General features: G+C 41.6%; 1 protein-coding gene across 1 annotated transcript in view; it reads left to right on the top strand.

The window, feature by feature from the left end:
• The window catches only part of ATRNL1 (attractin like 1), a gene marked incomplete in the record, with an annotated part of 6,064,901 nt that overhangs the window by 3,456,296 nt on the left and 2,588,605 nt on the right, over nucleotides 1–20,000 (top strand). Inside the window, 1 exon segment of the mRNA XM_044055896.1 lies at nucleotides 4,343–4,436. Coding sequence (XP_043911831.1) covers nucleotides 4,343–4,436 — 94 coding nt within the window.

Here is a 20,000-nt window from a genome sequence, read left to right as displayed (position 1 = left end):
CACTTCAGGTGGTTTACATTCCCTCAGAGCACAGTCTTATGGGAGACTGAGCAGGTCTAGAACACAGGCTCATGAATGGATGCTTCACAAAGAAGTATTCCTGGACATCGTCCATTGATGGGGTATTCCTCAGGTAGGTCTATTTGCTTCCCATCTGAAGAGACAGCTTCTACTATTCTGTTACGGATTCCCAAGTAGTCTGACTTGGAAACTGGATGTCTTGTCTTTTCCTTGGAAGGGAATGTTTCTGTATGCCACCCACCCCCCACGCCTTTGTCTGTTACCACATGTTCTGCACAAGATCAGGGAAGACTCTCCCAAAATCTTGTTGGTAACTCCCTTTTGGCTTAGACACTGCTGGCTCCCCCTTCTTTCTCACTTGGCCTGAGGCAATCACCACAAGGTACTTTACTGGGTTCATCTTCCACACAAAACATGTGATGTGCTCCATGTTCTGCAGGAGGCCAGGAAACCCGCTACCAAAAAATCATACATGTCCAAATGGAAAAGATTTTCTGTCAGAGGCCTCTCTCACCAGCAGGATCCCCTATCTGTGGAGGTTCATCCCTTGTTTGTGTGACCTGCTCCATGCTGGCTTGGCATATTCTTCACTTAAAGCTCAGCTGTCAGTAATTTCTACTTTTGTCTGCCCTTGAATGCTCTTCTGACCTCTAGGTTTGAGATTGGACAGTTTCTTAACGGTGTCCTTCATATCAGACCTCCCAAGAAGCCTATTCTACCTTCTTGGTATCTCAGGTTTGTACATGAAAATATAATTCAGGTTCCTTTTGAACCTGTCTCTTCAACTTCTTACAGCATTGTACTTGAAGACCGTTCTTCTTGTGGCTCTTAGTTCTGCCAAGAGAGTGTCTGAACTTCAGGCTGTCATGGCTATTCCTACTTTTTTAGTTTTTCATAGAGAGTGTCTCTTCATATGAGTCTTGCCTGTACACCCAAGGTGGTCAATGAGTTGTCCCTTAACCAGTCTTGATCTCCCTTCCATGTTTCCTTCTCTGCAGTCATAGACAACTCAGATATTATTTAGATAAAATGAAAGTTCTTTGCAAATCTGAGCATATTTTTGTTTCTTTTCATCCCAGGATTTTATGTTTGGCTGTTTCTAAGCAAATCATCTACTTATGGACTTCTAAGGTCATGTCCATTTGCTATTCTTTTCCGGCAAATGTATTTCCTCAACTGTAAAGGCGCATTCTACTAGAGCAGTTGCCACCTGGTGCATTTTTCAAGGGTGTGGATACCAATTCCATACTTGAGGCAGCTACATGGTCCTCTGTTCATACTTTCACTAAGCATTACAAGCTAGATGTTTTTTCCAGGATCTATAGCAGGCTTTGCCAGGGCTGTCCTGCATGGGTTTGTGGAGGGTTCCTCAGTGCCATCCTCCTCCTAGGCTTCCTCTTGAGCTCTTGTACTCTCCCTGTTGTAAAGAACAGCACTGATATGGAAGGACATAGTACAGTTGTGTGACATCTTACCATAATAGTAGATGTCCTTCGCTTCATTGTTGCAGTATTTGGTCCCTCCTTCTCCCTCTGTCCTAGCTATTGCCCTGTATTTTTGTTGCCCTGCTGGGTGAGGAGCCCACTCTTCTTTTATCCTTTTGGATGCATATGTTCCTCCTTGTCCCTGAGAGTATTATGTTCCTCCTGTGGCTTTTTCAGTTCTGAGCATTTGTATGTCACCTTTATGCTGTTTGTCTCGCACGGGGATCATACGTGTGACATATGGGTCCCATAATAGCTGAAGGCTTTGGTATATTGGCTGGATATTGGGCTGTACTTGGCAGACAATCCCTTAGATGAAGAATACTGCAACAGTGAAGAGAAAGACATCTACTGGTAAGATTGTAGAACAGTGACTTTGTTCTGTTGTCTGTGCCTTATTAGTGACTGGAGTTAAAGGAAGTTTACCAGCCCGGGGGGGGGGGGGATGGTATTAAGCAAACTATATTGAGCATGTGATTATTCTGCGGTGGTGCAGCAGTAGTGTTGTTGCCTCACAGCAAGAGGTTCTCCCATTTGATTCTCGGCTGGAGTGTGGGGAGTGCCTTCTGTGTGGAGTCTGCATGTCCTGTCTGCGGTTGGCTGGGCGTTCAAAAGACATGCGTAAATGGGCATGCCTTTGTTGAAGGTTGAACGTCGAGCTGGCACCTCAGCGTTTGTGAAAATCTACTGCCAATCATTAGTGGACCGGAGTTCCGCTGTGGCGACCCCTAACCAGGAAAAGCCGAAAGACAACAACACTGAGGATGTGATTAAGTAAGATGGAGAATGTGCATGCAGACAGAGCTATGTTGGGTAAACAATAAACTATCTGATAAATTGTCATCATGTCTCCACTTATCATTCAACAATAATTTTACACAACTGTACTTTCCCGAGCTTTGATTACTAAATGTAATTGCCTGGAGATTCTGTGAAGTACAATTGGTAAAAGGCTTTGATTAGTAGTAACTAGCGGCACTAAAACTTGAATGTTTACTACCCATTTGGCCTGGTTATGAATTATTGTTACTTTTTATAGCTGAGTTACCAGAAAACTAATACCAAATAAAAATAAACTAATCAAAAATCTAGTAAAAGTGCGTGTGGACTGGGGCACAGCAGTGTGTCAGGTTTATGCAGTTATAAATGCTAATGTCACACAATATCAGTATGTTTAAGTTAGGACATGTATACATTTTAGTTGTCATGTTGATAAAAATGATTAAAAATCAATACAGTATTACTAAGAGATCATTTACAATGCTAGTTTTGGTAATTGAAATATTAGAAAAGCTAGCATTGTTAACTAGTTTTAGTAATAGAGACATAATGCTAGCATTGTTAACTAGTTTTAGTAATAGAGACATAATGCTAGCATTGTTAACTAGTTTTAGTAATAGAGACATAAAGCTAGCATTGTTAACTAGTTTTAGTAATAGAGACATGAATAAATGGAAGATGTCACGTGTCACAGGATATGCCTTTGGATACATATTTATTTTGTGTGACAATTGTGTATACAGCTGTTATTTTATTATTTTGCATTTGTTTACCGGAGAAGTCTGACTGGGCACAAATTCTTTTTCAGTGGAGGCCCGGGGAGAAAAGCTCCATACTTAACACAGAGAAATGTATGCATTTACATACACACACACACACACACACATATATATATATATATATAGATCTATGTGTGTGTGTGTGTGTGTGTGTGTATATATATATATATATATATATATATATATGTATATATGTATATATATATATATATATATATATATATATATTTATGCTTATATGTGTGTGTGTGTGTATATATATATATATATATATATATATATATATATATATATATGTATATGGATCTAGGACGTTTTTTCGAATGAGCAAATGTCTGAATCCAGAATAACCGAAAGCACTTTAACAAAAGTGCTTTTATCGAAAAAGAGCTTTCGTTTAAGTGTGTTACAAAAAAAACACTCCATTTACATTTTTGCATGGGGGCTTCGTCATCCCCCACACCCCCCCACTTTAATAATCTGCCTCCAAGACTGCACTACAGTGGGGAAAAGGGAAATTTCCCTTACCCGCACTGTAGTACAGCCTCAGCAACAGGCATACTTATGCGAAAGTGCTTCTTCAGTGAAAAGCACTTTCGCATAAGTATGCCCGGCCGTTTGGGTTTCAGTCGTTTGCTCATTTGAGCAAACATCCGGAACCCATGTAACTATATATATATATGTGTGTGTGCGTGTGTAGATATATATATATATATATGTAGATATACATATATATATATATATATATAGATATATATACATACATATATATATATATATATATATATATATATATATATATATACACACATATATGTGTGTGCGTGTGTTGCACATGCATGTGTGTGTAGATATAGTCTATACATATATATATATATATATATATATATATATATATATATATATATATATACACATATATAGAGAGAGAGAGTCAAAACCTATGCATAAATCAAAGATCAACAGATAGTATGTATGTAGATCAGAGGCTCTGATAGTATTTCTTTCAAAAAACTTGTATCTTTCCTTTTTGATAGGTTATGCTGTACATAAAATGTGTATAGCTGACAGAACTTAACAGAACATGGTCAGTTTGTTAAAATGTGACACTGTACTTGTTAATTTTCATAGGTTTAACTCTTATTCAGAGTTTGTGCTTAGCAGTTAAATATGTGACTGCTAGACAGATGATGGTTTGGGTATTTTCTGACATTTGTTATGATTATTTATGCATGTGGTTTATTATGAAACTGATTGAATGACTGCTTTCATCCACAGCATGTAAATGCAACGGCCATGCAAACATTTGCCAGGCCCAGACAGGAAAATGCTACTGTACGACAAAAGGAATCAAAGGTGATCAGTGCCAACTGTAAGTATTTGTAAGCTTCGTTTGTAGTTTCTAAATTCCTGCTATGCACACATGTCAGGAGTGTCAGACTACGGATGTTTTAAATAAGTCTCTCAACATGTTTTGCAGTCTCATGAAGATGTCCATTTGTAGATTTTATTCCTAAGATTATTTCTGTTTTTTGCGTTGATTGTATAATGAGACATGATAGCGTTCAAAGATAAGGAGCTAAAAGTGCATCCTTTTGGCCTTGTCTTCTTTATTTTCCTATCATATAACTATATGACTAAGGAACAGTCACAGAGTGCTGTATTTATTAATGCCTTTTCTGTTTCACTTATATCTGAATAGTAAACTGTAAACGTAATATGCTAGTGCAGCAGAGTTTGAGAGCAGTAATAAAAATCCTGCTGCATTTAGGTTATTTAGACTTCAGACTGTCACAGCACTGGATACAACTAATCTTCACCCTTCTTTCTGTACCTACTTTTTCCCATTTAGATAATTGTTTTGGGGATGGGGCTGGAGGGGAATTTATCCTTGCAAGAAGATGGTGCAAGATGGAGCCTAGGCCCAGACAGGACATCAGTCCGTTGCTGACCACATATACACAGTTAGATGCAGACCTGTGATCAGTTTAGTCTCATCAGTATTTGGAATGACAGGAAAATCCCTGTGATAGCCTATGCATATATGGGGAGAACGGCTGTTTTTCACACTCAAGTTACCCCAGAAGTTATCACAGATGTGAGGCAAAGAACCAATCACTCTGAGACAGCATTGCTGTCCACTGAACGATGGCCACCTGTGACGATTGGCCACCAAATGACTGGTTTCTGAAACATTAAAAAAAATTCAGCAAATTTCAGAATTCACTATTAATACTGTGAGGGAATTTTTACAGGGGAAGTGCAGCCCCACTCCCACATGCCTTGACATGGTAGGCTGTACCCTCCTCCCATCAATACTTCCAGGAAGATATAGATCTCTCTCAGCACAGTGATGCAGCGGAGGGTGTTGTCACCTCACAGTAAGAGCTTCCCTGTATCGATCCTTGGCTGGGGTACCTTCTGTGTGGAGTCTGTATGTCCTGCCTATGTTCGTGTAAGTTTCCTTTGGGTGCTTGGGTATCCTCCCACATTCCAAAGATATGCAGTAGGTGGATTGGACACTCTAAACTGCCAATAGGTGTGACTGTGCATGCAAGTGTGTGCTTTGGAAAAAATACCGTGGCAGAGCTAGCCACCTGATGGTGTAAACCTTGGCTCTAAATGATTGTCACTGTTGAAGTGACACACTGACCTCGTGTGTAAAAATGGGGAAAAGAGGCTGTGGATGGATGGATGGACAGCTGTCCCTCAGAGTAAGGGGAATACTGTGAGATATTTGAAGCTCAGACTAAGTATAAAACTCCCATTCATAAAGTAACAGTGTGGCAGTTTTGAGGATCAGAAGTACTGCCCTCATATTTACAGCAGCTATCCCTGCAGCATTTTGTCAACTGCATACCTTTCAGAAACAAACTCAGTGTGACTACCAGTCTGTGTATTGCATGCAGTAACTTGTTACACCTCTGTTAGAAAGTCATAAGTTCATAGTTGTAACTAATGACCACTGGGGCATTATTAAGCCTAGCCATGAATCTCAAATCTCTGACAAGTTCTGGTACCCTTAATAAGTGTAAGCAGGGGGTTGAGAGATGAAAAATTTACAAGCAGGGGCCTAGGAGATGAAGCATTTACAGGCTGCCTCTATCCTTTGGAGACGTGGGTGCCAAACCAGGGTTGAATTTCCTGTTCCCCATTCAGTGACCAAGTTACATTGGAATTGGGATAGGGAGGAGCTCTCCTATACATGGATGTGGACCCTGTTCCAGAGACAGGGGAGTCTCTGGGATACATACCTGATGTACTTCGTGTTTCACTGTTGCAGTCATTACATTTAGGTAATCTGCTGGCAGGTTGCCCTCAGTCGGACTGAATTTCAAAGTCTTGGGTCCTGCATCAGTTGCTGTCTCCTCTTCCATGACATAAGGTTGTCAGGGGTATAAAACATGCAGCCGACGCCATTTTCTTTAGTCTTTCTTGCCACGCGGTGCCTGAAGCAGAAGCATTTTGCAAGTGCTGGTCGGACGACTACTGAAATATTCACATCTGAGTTTCAGAACCGAAGTCTTCACTAAAGCTAAGTACCCCAATGGGTAAACTTTTTTCTTGCTCCATACCGATGTCAGAAAAAGTTAATAATTGTATTACTTGTGGGAAGCAAATACCTCATAAGGATTTCCATTTATACTGTATTCCTTGCCTAGGCCATGATCACAACGTGCCTGGCTGTCGGTTTTGTGCCAGATTTAACGAACGCACTATTAAGAGTAGGTATAGTTTTGCTTCAAAATATTTTGGAAACAGATTTAACTACCCAGAAATGTCGTCGGATAACAATCCGACTACCGGAGTACATAAAAAACACAAAGAAAAGGACAGAGAAAGGCAGTCGAGATCCAAAACTGACGACGAAGCCTCCCCTAAGCCAGTTGCCTGTTCGCCGGTACTCAGGTGCTTTTGCAGCCCCTGATACCTGCTACCTTCAAGTCGCAGGCCTCTACCAACACCCATGTGGAGTCCAGCATGCCGCAAGATACTCAAGGTATTGGACCGATGGATGTATCTCCCACGGATTGGTCCGGAGCCGCAGAGCAGGCACCGGCTTCTGAGGGTGTATTCAGACCTCAACATTTGTATATCAAACTGACGACAGCTGCAAAAGCAACTTCTAAAACTAAGAAAATGATACATGAGCCACATGCACAGGCCTCTATGAGTAAAAAACAGATGACCAAAATGGCTGAAGACCTTATTACCTTGTTCAGGGGTACCCATCCCCCTCCAGATAAGAGACCTAGGCAAGACACTGATTATGAATCTTCAGATCAGGTTTCTATTTCTTCTGATTCGTCTTCTGATTAGGAATTATCTATACCTCCCTATGAGGATTCTGATGCAGAGGAGTCTATACAATCTGCATCTCCTCCTGAGGATTATTCATTTGGTGAAACCTTGCATACTTTGAGAGAGCATTTTCACTGGGAGAGTCAAGATTTCTCACAATCAAAAAAGAGGGTCAGGGATTTCCTTCTTCTCCCTCAGCACAGGCCTTTAGCCATTCCTCCTGTTTTAGACATTGTGGTTGATGTGTTTTTGGAGTCAAGCTTGACCTCTGACTCCTTACCTCCAGCTCCCAGTAAGCCTGACAGATATTACAGGGTCCCTGACTCACATAAATTTTTATTTAAAAACCTTGCTGCTGATCCTGAAACTATTTCACAGGGTACAAAGGGAGTTAAGGCCGCAACAGCAAAAAATCCTACCCCCTCTGACAGAGATTCAAGGGCACTGGACAGATGGGGGAAAAAAGGTTTATATATCTGCAACCTTGGCAATCAGTGCCTTAAACTGTCAATTTCATATGCTTAAGTATCAACAACATGTTATGGGATTGCTGAAACAGAAAATAATGTTGATTTCTGAATATGCAGAAAATAAAGAATTGCAGGAATTATTGCATACAGCTGAACAGGTTGGAAAGCATACTTTGCAATGTGGTTTTGACTCCTTAGAGGCCTTCTGCAGGGCCGCTGTTACTGGATCTGTGATTAGGAGGCATGCCTGGCTAAAGGAACAAAATTTGTCTGATCATGTTAAAGCTAAATTGCTAGATGCACCTTTACAGCATGATACTCTGTTTGGTATTAAGGCAGGAGAGGTTTTAAAGAAAATGGAAGACAAAGCTAAGTCTTTAGGCTTTCTTTAGTTAATTCAGAAACCTGGGTGGAAACTCCCAGATATGCTCTGAGTTAGTGCAAAATGACAAAAATTACACTGAACCCACAGACATTGCCAACATCCTGGCAGACAGGTTCAGTGCAAACTTCTCCCCCCCAAATGAGCAAATGACTATCCCAACAGAGTGTAGCCTCCCTGACATCACAGATGCACAGGTGAGAGCTGCCCTTTCCAAAGCAAAAAACACAGCATCAATGGGACCAGATGGTGTCCCGGGCTGCGTTTTACATGAGCTCCAAGAAGAACTGAATCCTCACTTAAAATCATTGTTCAGTCTCAGCCTTACAATAGGATATGTACCCAAAGAATGGCGTACAGCAACAGTGGTCCCACTCCATAAAGGTGGTGCCACAACGGACCCTGGAAACTATCGCCCTATAAGCCTAACTTGCCTGGTCTGCAAAGCTATGGAGCGTATCATCATGGAACTCATAAACAAAGACATTGGGAACCTCCAAACACTGGATCCTACCCAATTCGGCTTTGTTAAGGGCAGATCTTGCCTCTTGAACCTGGTCAATTTCTTTGAAACAGTCACCAAGGCCATAGACGAAGGGAAGGTAGTCCACACAGTCTGCCTTGACCTTGCAAAAGCCTTCGACACAGTACCTCACTCGGTCATCATAAATAAGCTCACCAGCTTAAATATCAACCCCTATGTCACAAGATGGGCTGCAAACTGGCTTAGGGATAGAACTCACATGGTCAGAATTGCAGGTGCCATGTCAGACTCTAAACCAGTTACAAGTGGTGTCCCACAAAGCTCAGTCCTGGGACCTCTCTTGTTCAGTATATATTTCTCTGAGGTACAGGCTAACACAGGAGGACTATGGCTGACAAAGTTTGCAGATGACTGCAAACTGGGGGCCAAAATCGACTCGTCACCTGACACAAGCATCCTCCAAAAAGGTCTCACAGAGATGGATAACTGGTGCCAGAGCCATGGCCTAAAGCTAAATGCCAAAAAATGCATAGTCATCCCCTTTGGGAAAAACAAAGTGCCCACAAATTACCACATAGGTGGTAATCCATTAAGTACGGAAGATGTAATTAGGGATTTGGGGACCCAAGTAGATTGCAATCTCTCCTTTGACAATCACATTGTCAAAGTGGTTAGAAAGACATTCTATATAGCCCACCTTATCACGAAGGGGTTCACATCTAGATCAAGAGAGGTCATTGTGCCTCTCTACTCATCACTCATCAGGCCCATAATTGAATACAATGCCCCATTTGGGATGTACCTTACCCAACACCTGCTACAACTAGAAAGACCCCAAAAGTACCTCACCAAGAGGATCAAGGGACTCAAACAGATGCCCTACTCAGTTAGGCTAAAGAGACTCCAGCTCTACTCAATTGCTTACCGCCTACTCAGAGGCAATCTGTGCCTGACGTATAAAGCCATGTCCAACCCAGAATTAATTGACATGCTCCACCTCAAGAAATCCAAATCCATTAGAACTACATGCTCCAGTGACTTAAACCTCAACACAGAAGTAAATAGAACATGCTGGAGGGACAGATTTATATCCCAGAGGCTCCCCTCACTCTGGAACAAAATCCCAATCCATGTCAGACAGAGCCCCTCAAATGACCCTCTTCAAGAAGAATCTTGACGTTTGGATGGGAGATCATAAATTTACCCCTGGAATCTCTTCTGTGTCACTGCTAGACAGAGGCACGGTAAACTAACCTTAAATGGGCTATCTTCTGTGACCTACTATACAGAGGCACAGTCAACTAATCTAAGAAGGGTGGCAAATGCCAAACACACTCTGGCTAGGCTTGTAAATGCCCTAGGGCAGATAGCCTAGTATCAACCTATGAACCTATGCAAACTGTTAAAGACTTCTTACAAGTGCAACCACCAAGATTCAGTAGACGCTGGCCTACAAAAAATTGGTCCTTTCCTGTGTCAGACAGAGCTCAAAGGGGCAAATCCAGACGCCCTAAGGTTTCCAGATACCAGGTGCAAGATTCATACAGGTCAAAGCAATGGGGCGCTTCTACCTCCAAATCTGGAGGAGATAAAGCTCAACCTTACAAAAAACAGTCCCAATGACTTCCCTCTGCCTACACCAAGCACTTCTCTTTTGGCAGCACCCTTAGGGGGAAAATTAGCACTTTTTGCTCAAAATTGGCAGTTAATAACCCAGGACAAGTGGGTGCTAAACATAGTATTACAGGGATACAGATTTACTTTCCACACTCTGCCAATAGGAAACGGTTGGCCAGATCTGCCAAAAAATCAATGGGCAGAGGCACAGAAACAGGTTATGTCCCTCATGGATATGGGGGCCATTCATCCAGTACCAGAACAGGAAAAAGGACAAGGTTTTTACTCAAGACTGTTCTTGGTACCCAGAAAGGACAAGGCCTGGTGGCCAATACTGGATTTATCGATTTTGAACACATACCTGGACATTCCAAAATTCAAAATGCTGACCTTGCAGCAGCTTCTGCCTATGCTGGGCAAGAATGCTTGGCTGGTGACATTGGTCCTAAAAGAGGCATACCTGCATGTCCCAATAAGACAATCGTGCAGAAGATGCCTCAGATTCAAGGCTGGCTTAATGCATTACCAATTCTCTGCACTGCCCTTTGGCTTATCTACTGCGCCCAGGGTCTTTACAAAGTGCCTGGCACCAGTAATTGCATTTTGCAGACAAAGAAGTGTACAAATATATCCTTACTTGGACGACTTTTTCATTCAAGCAGAGAACAAGGACATTCTTCTTCAACACCTGGCGTTTGTGAAAAGGCTTCTAACATGCCTAGGGTACACAATAAATGAAAATAAATCACAGCTTGTACCCTCTCAAAAGATAACATTCCTGGGTGCAAGCTTGAATACAACTGCCCAGATGGCTTACCTCACGCCAGACAAACAAAGGCAACTGACTACTTACTTCAAACTGATGGCAACAAAAACCCAGTTATCTGCAAGACAAACTCTGCAGGCTTTGGGGTTCATGGCATCCTGCATCCTACTGATTCCATATGCAAGACTGCATATGAAGAAACTTCAATGGTACCTAAAAAGGTTATGGAGTCAACATTGTCACAGTCTGGAAACAATGATTCCTCTCATTCCCTGCCTACAACAGGAGTTTCTATGGTGGGCAAAGGCATGTCACCAAAACATGGGACGGGCCTTCACTCTATCCCCTGCCAGCCAAACCTTAACAACAGATGCATCAGATTATGCCTGGGGGACCCACATGTCTGGAAGATGCATTCAGGGCATATGGACCCCAAAACAAATGCATCTACATATCAACCAGAAAGAGATGCTAGCTGTTCAAAATGCCCTAACAGCCTTCAAGGACTTACTTTATCCAGGACAACTACTGATAAAGACGGATAACACCATGGTCATGTGGTTTATAAACAAGCAAGGGGGTACACACTCATACCCCCTTTGCAGATTAGCCATGGCATTATGGGACACAGCTTTGACCTACCAAATACATCTTCAAGCTCAATTCCTGCCAGGAAAACAAAACACTCTGGCAGACGATTTAAGCAGAAACCTTATGGATCCTCATGAGTGGAAACTAAATCCACAAGTCTTCAGCATGATAACAGAGAAATGGGGGAGCCCAGACATAGATCTATTTGCCTCTCCTCAAAATTATCAATTGAAAAGATTCTGCACAAGGACTTATCACAGACAAGCATGGAAAGTGGACGCCCTATCCTTCAGTTGAAAAAACCTATCAGTTTACAACTTTCCTCCTCTGCCTCTTCGTCCCAAGGTCCTCCTAAAAGTCAGACAAGAGAAACCAAAGATGATATTAATTGCCCCGGACTGGCCCTGCCAATACTGGTACCCAAGTCTAAGGAACTGGTCTCAATACCCAGTTTGGACCTTACCTCAAAAACCTCAACTCCTGTCCCAGCAAAACAATCAGATCCTGCACAATCAACTCCAAACACTGAACCTGGCAGCATGTCTGATCATGTAGTTATACAAACAGCTCATCTCAGTAAAGCTGTGATGGATGTCATTTTGGAAGCCAGAAGGCCTAGTACTAGAAAATCTTATGCTGATAAATGGAAGAGATTCCATGCTTGGAATCAAACGCAAGGAACTGATACAGCAGAACCAAATATTCCTCAGATATTACAATACTTAACTGAGATGCTTGACAAAAGCCTTTCTCATCAATTAAAATCCATGCCTCTGCCATTTCAGCTCATTACAATACAGAGCCACCAATCTTTTCTCATCCTTTACTAAAGCAGTATCTTAGAGGGGCCAAAAATTTAAGGCCTCCTAGAAGATCACCATTACCTGCATGGGACCTCAGTTATGAGTTGGAAAAGCTCACCTTGCCTCCATTTGAACCACCTCTGATATAAAGTTCTTATCATGGAAAACAACTCTGCTACTAGCAATTAATCCAGCAAGAAGAGTTTCAGAGCTACAGGCCCTCATGTCTGTAGAGCCTTTTGTCATATTTTACCCAGACAGGGTGTCTCTTAGGACAAATTCTACATTTGTGCCTGAGGTGGTTTCCAGTGTGGCTCTTAACCAAACAATTAATCTGCCAACTTTTTATCCAAATCCTCAGAACAATGGGGAGAGAATTCTGCATTCCTTGGACATACACAGACAGCTAAGATTCTACTTGAGCAGGACTGAAGCTCTAAGAAAAATGGAGCAATTACTAGTGACATATGCTGCAGGATCAGAAGGCAAGGCTATTTCAAAGCAGACAATTTCAAAGTGGATAAGCCACTGCATCCGTTTCTGCTACTTACACCATGGTAAACCTGTGCCCAAGGGCATTAGGTCTCATTCCACCAGAGCTGCAGCTACTTCAGCAGCCTTTCTCAGAGGAGTACCAAACAAAGACATTCTAGAGGCTGCTACTTGGAGTTCTGTTCACACTTTCACAAAGCGTTATCATTTGCCTCTCTACTCTAAGTCCAGGGCAGGCTTTGCCACTGCAGTGCTGTAGGGCCTTATAGCTGCACCTAATGCTGTTTAGCTCCAGCCTTCCAACCATAGCTTTAGGATTCTACCCATATGTAATGATTGCAACAGTGAAACACGAAGAACATAGTACAGCTATGTACACTTACCATAAATGTAGACGTTTGAGTGTATTCACTGTTGCAGTCCAGGTTACCCTCTCGCCATCCCCCTGTCATTCTGGAGTTTATCTGTCCTTCACTATCTTCTACAACCTATGTGGTGTGTTTGCTTGTAGATGAAGGTAAAGTTTATATTGATGCATGTATATATATATAGATATATATATATATATATATATATATATATATATATATATTTTTTTTTTTTTTTGCTACCTTTTTGGGGGCACCTGACATCTGGGGCAAGAAAAACTAAAGAAAATGGCGTTGGCTGCATGTTTTATACCCCTGACAACCTGACGTCATGGAAGAGGAGACAGAAACCAATGCAGGACCCAAGACTTTGGAATTCAGGCCGACTGAGAGGAACCTGCCAGCAGATTACCCAAATGTAATGACTGCAACAGTGAATACACTCAGACATCTACATTTATGATAAGTGTACACAACTGTACTTTGTCCAGCATGTCCTATTTATATCACAAGCAAGGTTTAAGTTTTTACAATTGGTAATGCTGGAACTGTTTGTTTTGGGCATATGCAGGAGGTGATCAGGCAGGGTCCAACAGTACTTTGTATGCCAGGCAAAACAGAATACAGAGATAGGGCTGTAAGGCGGTCTACATAGGACGTGTTATGCCCTATATTATTTTACCGAATAACCTCTGTGGATGTTCCAATTATTGGATGTGCATGGAAAAGTACATACCAAAGTGGGTATTATACTTAATGATAGGTCTGATGCATGCTGAATACAGCGGAACAATGGCTTCCTTGGACTTAGATGCCATAACTTTGTTTATAAGTTGCGCAGCATAGAATGATTTCCTCAGTACTGTAGACATGTGATGGTCAAAGGCTAGAATACTGTGTTTATCCCCAAGTCCCTGACTACTGGGTCAGCTGTTAGGGGTATGTTGGCAGTATGATAGTCACCAGTGGTAGATGACTTACCAAAGTATACTGTTATACATTTCTTGGCATTTAGATTTAGTCCATGGCTCTGACACCAGTTTGTCTGTGTCAGCCCTCCCAGAAGAACATTAGTGTCAGTGGGAGATTCTTTGACTCCTCGTAATTTGCAATTGTGCAAATTTGGTCAGTCAGAGGTCCAACATGCAGGCCTTGACTTTAAGGAAGTAGATGCCAGAAAGGATCAGTCCTAGGACTGATCCCTGTGGGACTCCACTTGCGACTGGCCTCTTTGTAGAAATGGACTCCCCATTTCAAACTTCCTGGGTTCTTTCTGTGAGACAGCTGGCTGTCCACCTGGCAGCATAAGGATTTATATATAACCTCTTGAGTTTGTAAACAATGACTGAGGAAGGTATTGTTTTGGATGCATTGGCCAAGTCAAGGTGCATGGTATGAACCATTTTACCATCATCCATTGCTTTAATGACCTTCTCAAAGTCCTTAGAGAGACCATTGAGGACTTATTCCCTAGTGGTAGTAGTGACAGTTACATTTGATGGTATTTCCTGAGGTGAGGCTGAGGGAGGAGATGGGAGTTAAGTTCAAACTGAATTTGTCTGCCAGTAGGTTTGCCATATCTTCTGGCTCAGTGTAAGTGTCTCCATTAATAATGCGCTCTGCACGCAATTGTTTATTGCCTTTAAGGTTGCAGACATAGCTAAAGGATATCTTGTGGTTGTCCTTGGTCCGGGAGGCCAGATTTACGTCAAATTTGGCATTGGTAGACTTTATTTGTCCTATGTGTTGTTTGTTTAGTTTGATGAGAGTGCTTTTATCCTGCTGGGTGCTGCACCTCCTAATTTTGCCATAATTCTCTCCCTTCTGTTATACATCCTGTTAATGTTATGATTCCACCAGGATGGCTTGTTTTTTGAGTTAGTTCTGTACTTATTCCTGGTGGTTACAGTTGCTTCTATGCAGCTATTAACATGCTTGCATAGGTGTCTGTGAAGAATTCTGCCTAGACAGCAATGTTCTCATTATTTAGGGGGCTTGAAGCTTTGTTTGGTTTCCACTTAATAGTAGGGCGTTAGCCTTAAAGTAGTTCCTGATCATTCCAGAGATAGAGTTCCTGGTTTTATTTTTATTTCAAAGGGGACCATTGTGTAGTCTGGCCTTACCAGGGAGGATATTACCTTAGGGGGTGTGCAGGTCCCCCCCCATATTACTGAGTACCAAATCAGTATTTTTGTGTCCCGGTCGATGTGCCGATTATGAGGTCCAGGGACTTTAACAAAATCCAGGAATCTCTGTGCCTGTAAGTTTCATGTCATATATAATTCCCAGTTAATAATGCGACAATTAAAGTCACCCATGAGTATGACATTGAGTTGGATGGTGCATAGTTTAAGTATGTGTTATTAGTGTCCTAGGTCATAGAGTGAGATCTACATCTTGGAAGGAAGTGGTATTGGATTGGTGATTTGAATTTGGAGAAGCTCAGCTGCATCATCCTGTTTGGCCATCCCTGAGGTACATTTATATTTTCATGTAAATCAAGACCCCTCCTCATTTAGTCCTCTGCCTGTGCAGTAGCTGGTCTAAATGTCTGGAAGCCATTATACTCTTGTACTGCCAGGGTACTCTCTTTGCCTTTAAAACATGTCTCAGTGACCGCACAGGCATGGTCATCCTCTAAGGTGAGGAGAGCTTGTAGGGAGTGGAGTTTCTTGGTTAGACTCCTAGCATTTAACAGTAAGACATTTAGAATTTCTTGGTTTTGATTTACTATGTTTGCAAAAAGAAAAATCAGTGATATCCCTCAAAGTCTCATAAAACCCAGTATGCAACCTATATTGGTTGAAAAATAAACCAAGAAGAAACTTTGCAGTGTGGAGGGTGTGAAGTTCACTCCCTGAAATATGTTATGCACTTAGTTCACTATTAAAAACTGAACTTTAAAATACGTTCTACAAAATAATGTAATAGTAGGTACTCCACAGTTGAGTTAAAAATGGAATATCCTTTATTGAAACACACAATCAAGCAATCCTAGTTGGGTAAACTAGGTGCATAACATAATTTAAGGAGTGAACTTTACACTGTGCACACTGCAGAGTTTCTTCTTCATTTGACTTACTATGTTTGAAGTATTATAAAAAAGGCACTATGGGGAGAACAGTGTTTTAGCTAATATTTGAAAATCTAGAGTGAGGGGTGCAGACCATCCCTGGCAAAGCAAGTGATCGGTTGTCCATCTCATTCCATGCGGAAAAATATTGCACCCCCTTAGACACCAGAAACTAACCCAATTATTGAAGTCGGTCATCTTCTGTTCATATTGTGGCATCATCCTCTGAGAAGGTAGAATGTTGCTCAACGTTAAGCTCATACCACCCTACGACACACCTTCTGAGGGCTCCAAGATGTCTCTCTTCATACTGGTAGTTGTGGTTCAGTGACCCTAGAGTGTGTATAACGTGATGGATCCTGGCCCCAGATAAGTAGTGATGGATCCTGACCCCAGATAAGTAGCTGATTGTGACTGTCTCCTTACTCAGCCTGGTGAGAAGGACATTAGGGTGTCTCACAATGGAGTCTCCAATAACCAGAATCCCGGATTGTGTGGTGACTTGCCTTATGGGTTAGAAGTAGAGGCCCCATGAGATGTGGCTCTATGTGTGGATGTGGGTGTTGTTTTGAAAGAGTGCATTTGGGGCTGGTGTGGGAATTTGTTACCTGTACTTCATTTAGGAGTTTTTTGGGTTTTACAAAAGTTACAGTGAAGTGCCTAAGGGTATGTAGGTCTATGTGAATGCTTTGAACTATGTGTGATGGTTCTGCTTTGTACTATGTGTGATGGGGTCTGCTTTGTATTGTGTGTGATGGGTCTGCTTTGTATTGTGGGTGATGGGTCTGCTTTGTACTGTGTGTGATGGGTCTGCTTTGTACTGTGTGTGATGGGTCTGCTTTGTACTGTGTGTGATGGGTCTGCTTTGTACTGTGGGTGATGGGTCTGCTTTGTACTGTGTGTGATGGGTCTGCTTTGTACTGTGTGTGATGGGTCTGCTTTGTACTGTGTGTGATGGTTCTGCTTTGTACTGTGTGTGATGGGTCTGCTTTGTACTGTGTGTGATAGATCTGTTTTGTACTGTGTGTGATGGGTCTACTTTGTACTGCATGTGACTGGTCCAGCGTGTGTGCCGCTGACAACCTGATTGACATTAGGAATGTTTTTATGTGAGAGCTTTGCCTCCAGGGACATTGTGTAAATACATCACACTTACATACCTTATCGGTTTGTTTGAGAATGAGCTGGTCTTCAGTAAATATGAGACAATGTCTACATTGCCTCAAGATGACCATATCTACCAAGCTATTAATGGACACAGTGGGAAAGTGCATGTCCATGGCAACAGGCCCTTTTTTATTGATTTGATGGCTGCAGTGAGAATGTAAAGTAATGTCAACAGTATCTGGTTTGCAGCTCTGGGGTGGTGCTTGTCACTGCAAACTAGTTGCCCTGTGTTCAGCTAGGTATTGTTGGAATTTTAAGGGGGCTGTTGCAGGTAAATGGTTATTCAAAGTGCCTGTACAGGGCACTGCCAAACACTTGAAGGGGAAACTACTGAAGTAGACCCTGAAGATTTATGATGGATGACTTATTTAGGTTAGACAGTAGCTAATCAAGCAGCAGTTAGTGAAAACAAAAAATAATTACTTCTATCAAGAATGATGAATACTGGGGCTGTACCTCTGCCTGCCTGCTACCAGTGCTGGTCTCACTACACCTTCATGCTGCTGGGATACAATGCTTCTTTGTGTCTTCTCTCACCAGAAGCAAAACAGTAGCAGTAATCTTAAGATGAGATGCTGGCAACAGGCTTTTTGGGGATCAGCAGTCTCCATCAAATAATGTCCCTTCTCTCAGCAGGAGCACAACAGAAGCACCAATCTCAAGATGGCTACTGAGAGGCAGAATGGCGGCTCTCCAATAACTGGTGGTCTTGGGCGAGATGTAGATTTTAAAGATATGAGAGACTGATTTTTTCCTGTAGTTTGTTTGATATTCTTTTCTAAATAATCCATTTATTTTGTGCAATACCCCAGACATTGCTTTATTTATTTAGGAAAAAATAACATAATCAACAATTTATTATCACGTCCTGTTGAAAACTTTGTTAACCCCTGTTTGTGCAGAACAAATTTTCATTTTACTTGATCTTTTCAGAGACTCGAAGCATGCAGCAGTCTCCGGTTACTGTTCTGTGTATATTAAAAATGCAAATGTTTCGTCTCCCAAGCCCCTGCTTACACCTATCAAGGGTACCAGAATTTGTAAGAGATTTTGGATGCATGGCTAGGCTTAAAAGGCCCCTGCGGACATTAGGCTAGTAAACACCTATGCACCTAATACATATGTACTGTTACACCACATGACCGTTCTGAGGTTGCAGAGCATTGCAGGATGTTTTGCATGGATGTGGCAGTGATTAAAACGTTTGTCATCATCCTTCCTGTATTGAACTGTGCATTTATTTAGTGCTTCACCTCAAACGATGTTGATACTTATTAGCTGTGTGCAACCTCGGTGAGAACCTGTAAGAGCTAGGTCAGCAGTTTAAGCATTCCCTTGTACCATTAAGTGAATGCGTAAGTGAAACTAGAGGTACAGAAGGCAAAACAGCATGCAGGACAGGAGATGGAAGTTTTCCTGTCAGTTTTAATCAGCATGTTAGCATTAAGGAATGACTAGAAGTTGCATAGTACTCGTAGTAACTACAGTCATGACACTGGGTGCACCCTTATCGCATTAAAAATGCATTTGTCTTTGAGTAATATGCAGTGCATTGTACATTCAGTCACTGGCTGAAGGTGATTTCACTGCATGCAGTCCTGACTAAAAATAATTTTAAGTATGTCAGGTGAAATGTTAAAACTTTTTTTCATGGGGACATAATCTTCACACACGCCATAGTTGCAATTTTGCCAGCTACAGACTTTTAACTTACAGAACCCACTGCAGGGTCATTACACTTTGGGGGACGCGGTTAAAGAGAAATGCCACCTTTCAATGAGCTTTAATGAGGAGATTACTTTTTTTCAGCAGAAAATCTGAAAGCTGTAGTTTGAAAAAGTATTTGTCAGCATACCTCTCAACCTTTAAGTACAAGAAATCTGGACAAAGCCTAAAGTAATGGGGGGTACAAAGGCCCAAAAATAGGGACAAAGTTTAAATATTGTTCTTATAAGCTTAGAAAGTTGATAGAATAACAGAATTTGTGTTAGCATGCATTTCTGAAAGATATGTAGTCTGTAACTATGTCATTATGTGGTGACTTAAATCCCCAGTGATTTGCCAGAAAAAACCCCACACATTTTATGAGGAGCAGACCAAAAATATGAGGGACAAATCTTGACATTCTGTGAGAATCTGGACAGTTGAGGGGTCTGATAGTCATATAACCAGTTACTGGCGCTGGGGTTATAGTTAGAAAGCAGGTGAATTATAAACTTGTATTGAGTTGTCCACATCGCAAAAAAAAAAAAATTGTGTTGCTGTGCTAGTGAGACAAATCACTGTGCTTAGCAAAAGAATACAATTGTAGTGTCTCTACCTTAAGTGACATTTGGTAGATTTGACATTTAACTGTTAAAGCATTGTACCTTTTACGCAATATTTGGTATAGAAATGATTGCCAGGGAAAAGCATTACAGG

This window comes from Protopterus annectens, chromosome 14.part0, assembly GCF_019279795.1.
Source record: "Protopterus annectens isolate FY-2018-M chromosome 14.part0, PAN1.0, whole genome shotgun sequence".
NCBI classification, from domain to species: Eukaryota; Metazoa; Chordata; order Ceratodontiformes; family Protopteridae; genus Protopterus; species Protopterus annectens.
The sequence above is the reverse complement of the archived record's forward strand: the minus strand, read 5'-3'. Positions and strand labels throughout refer to the sequence as shown.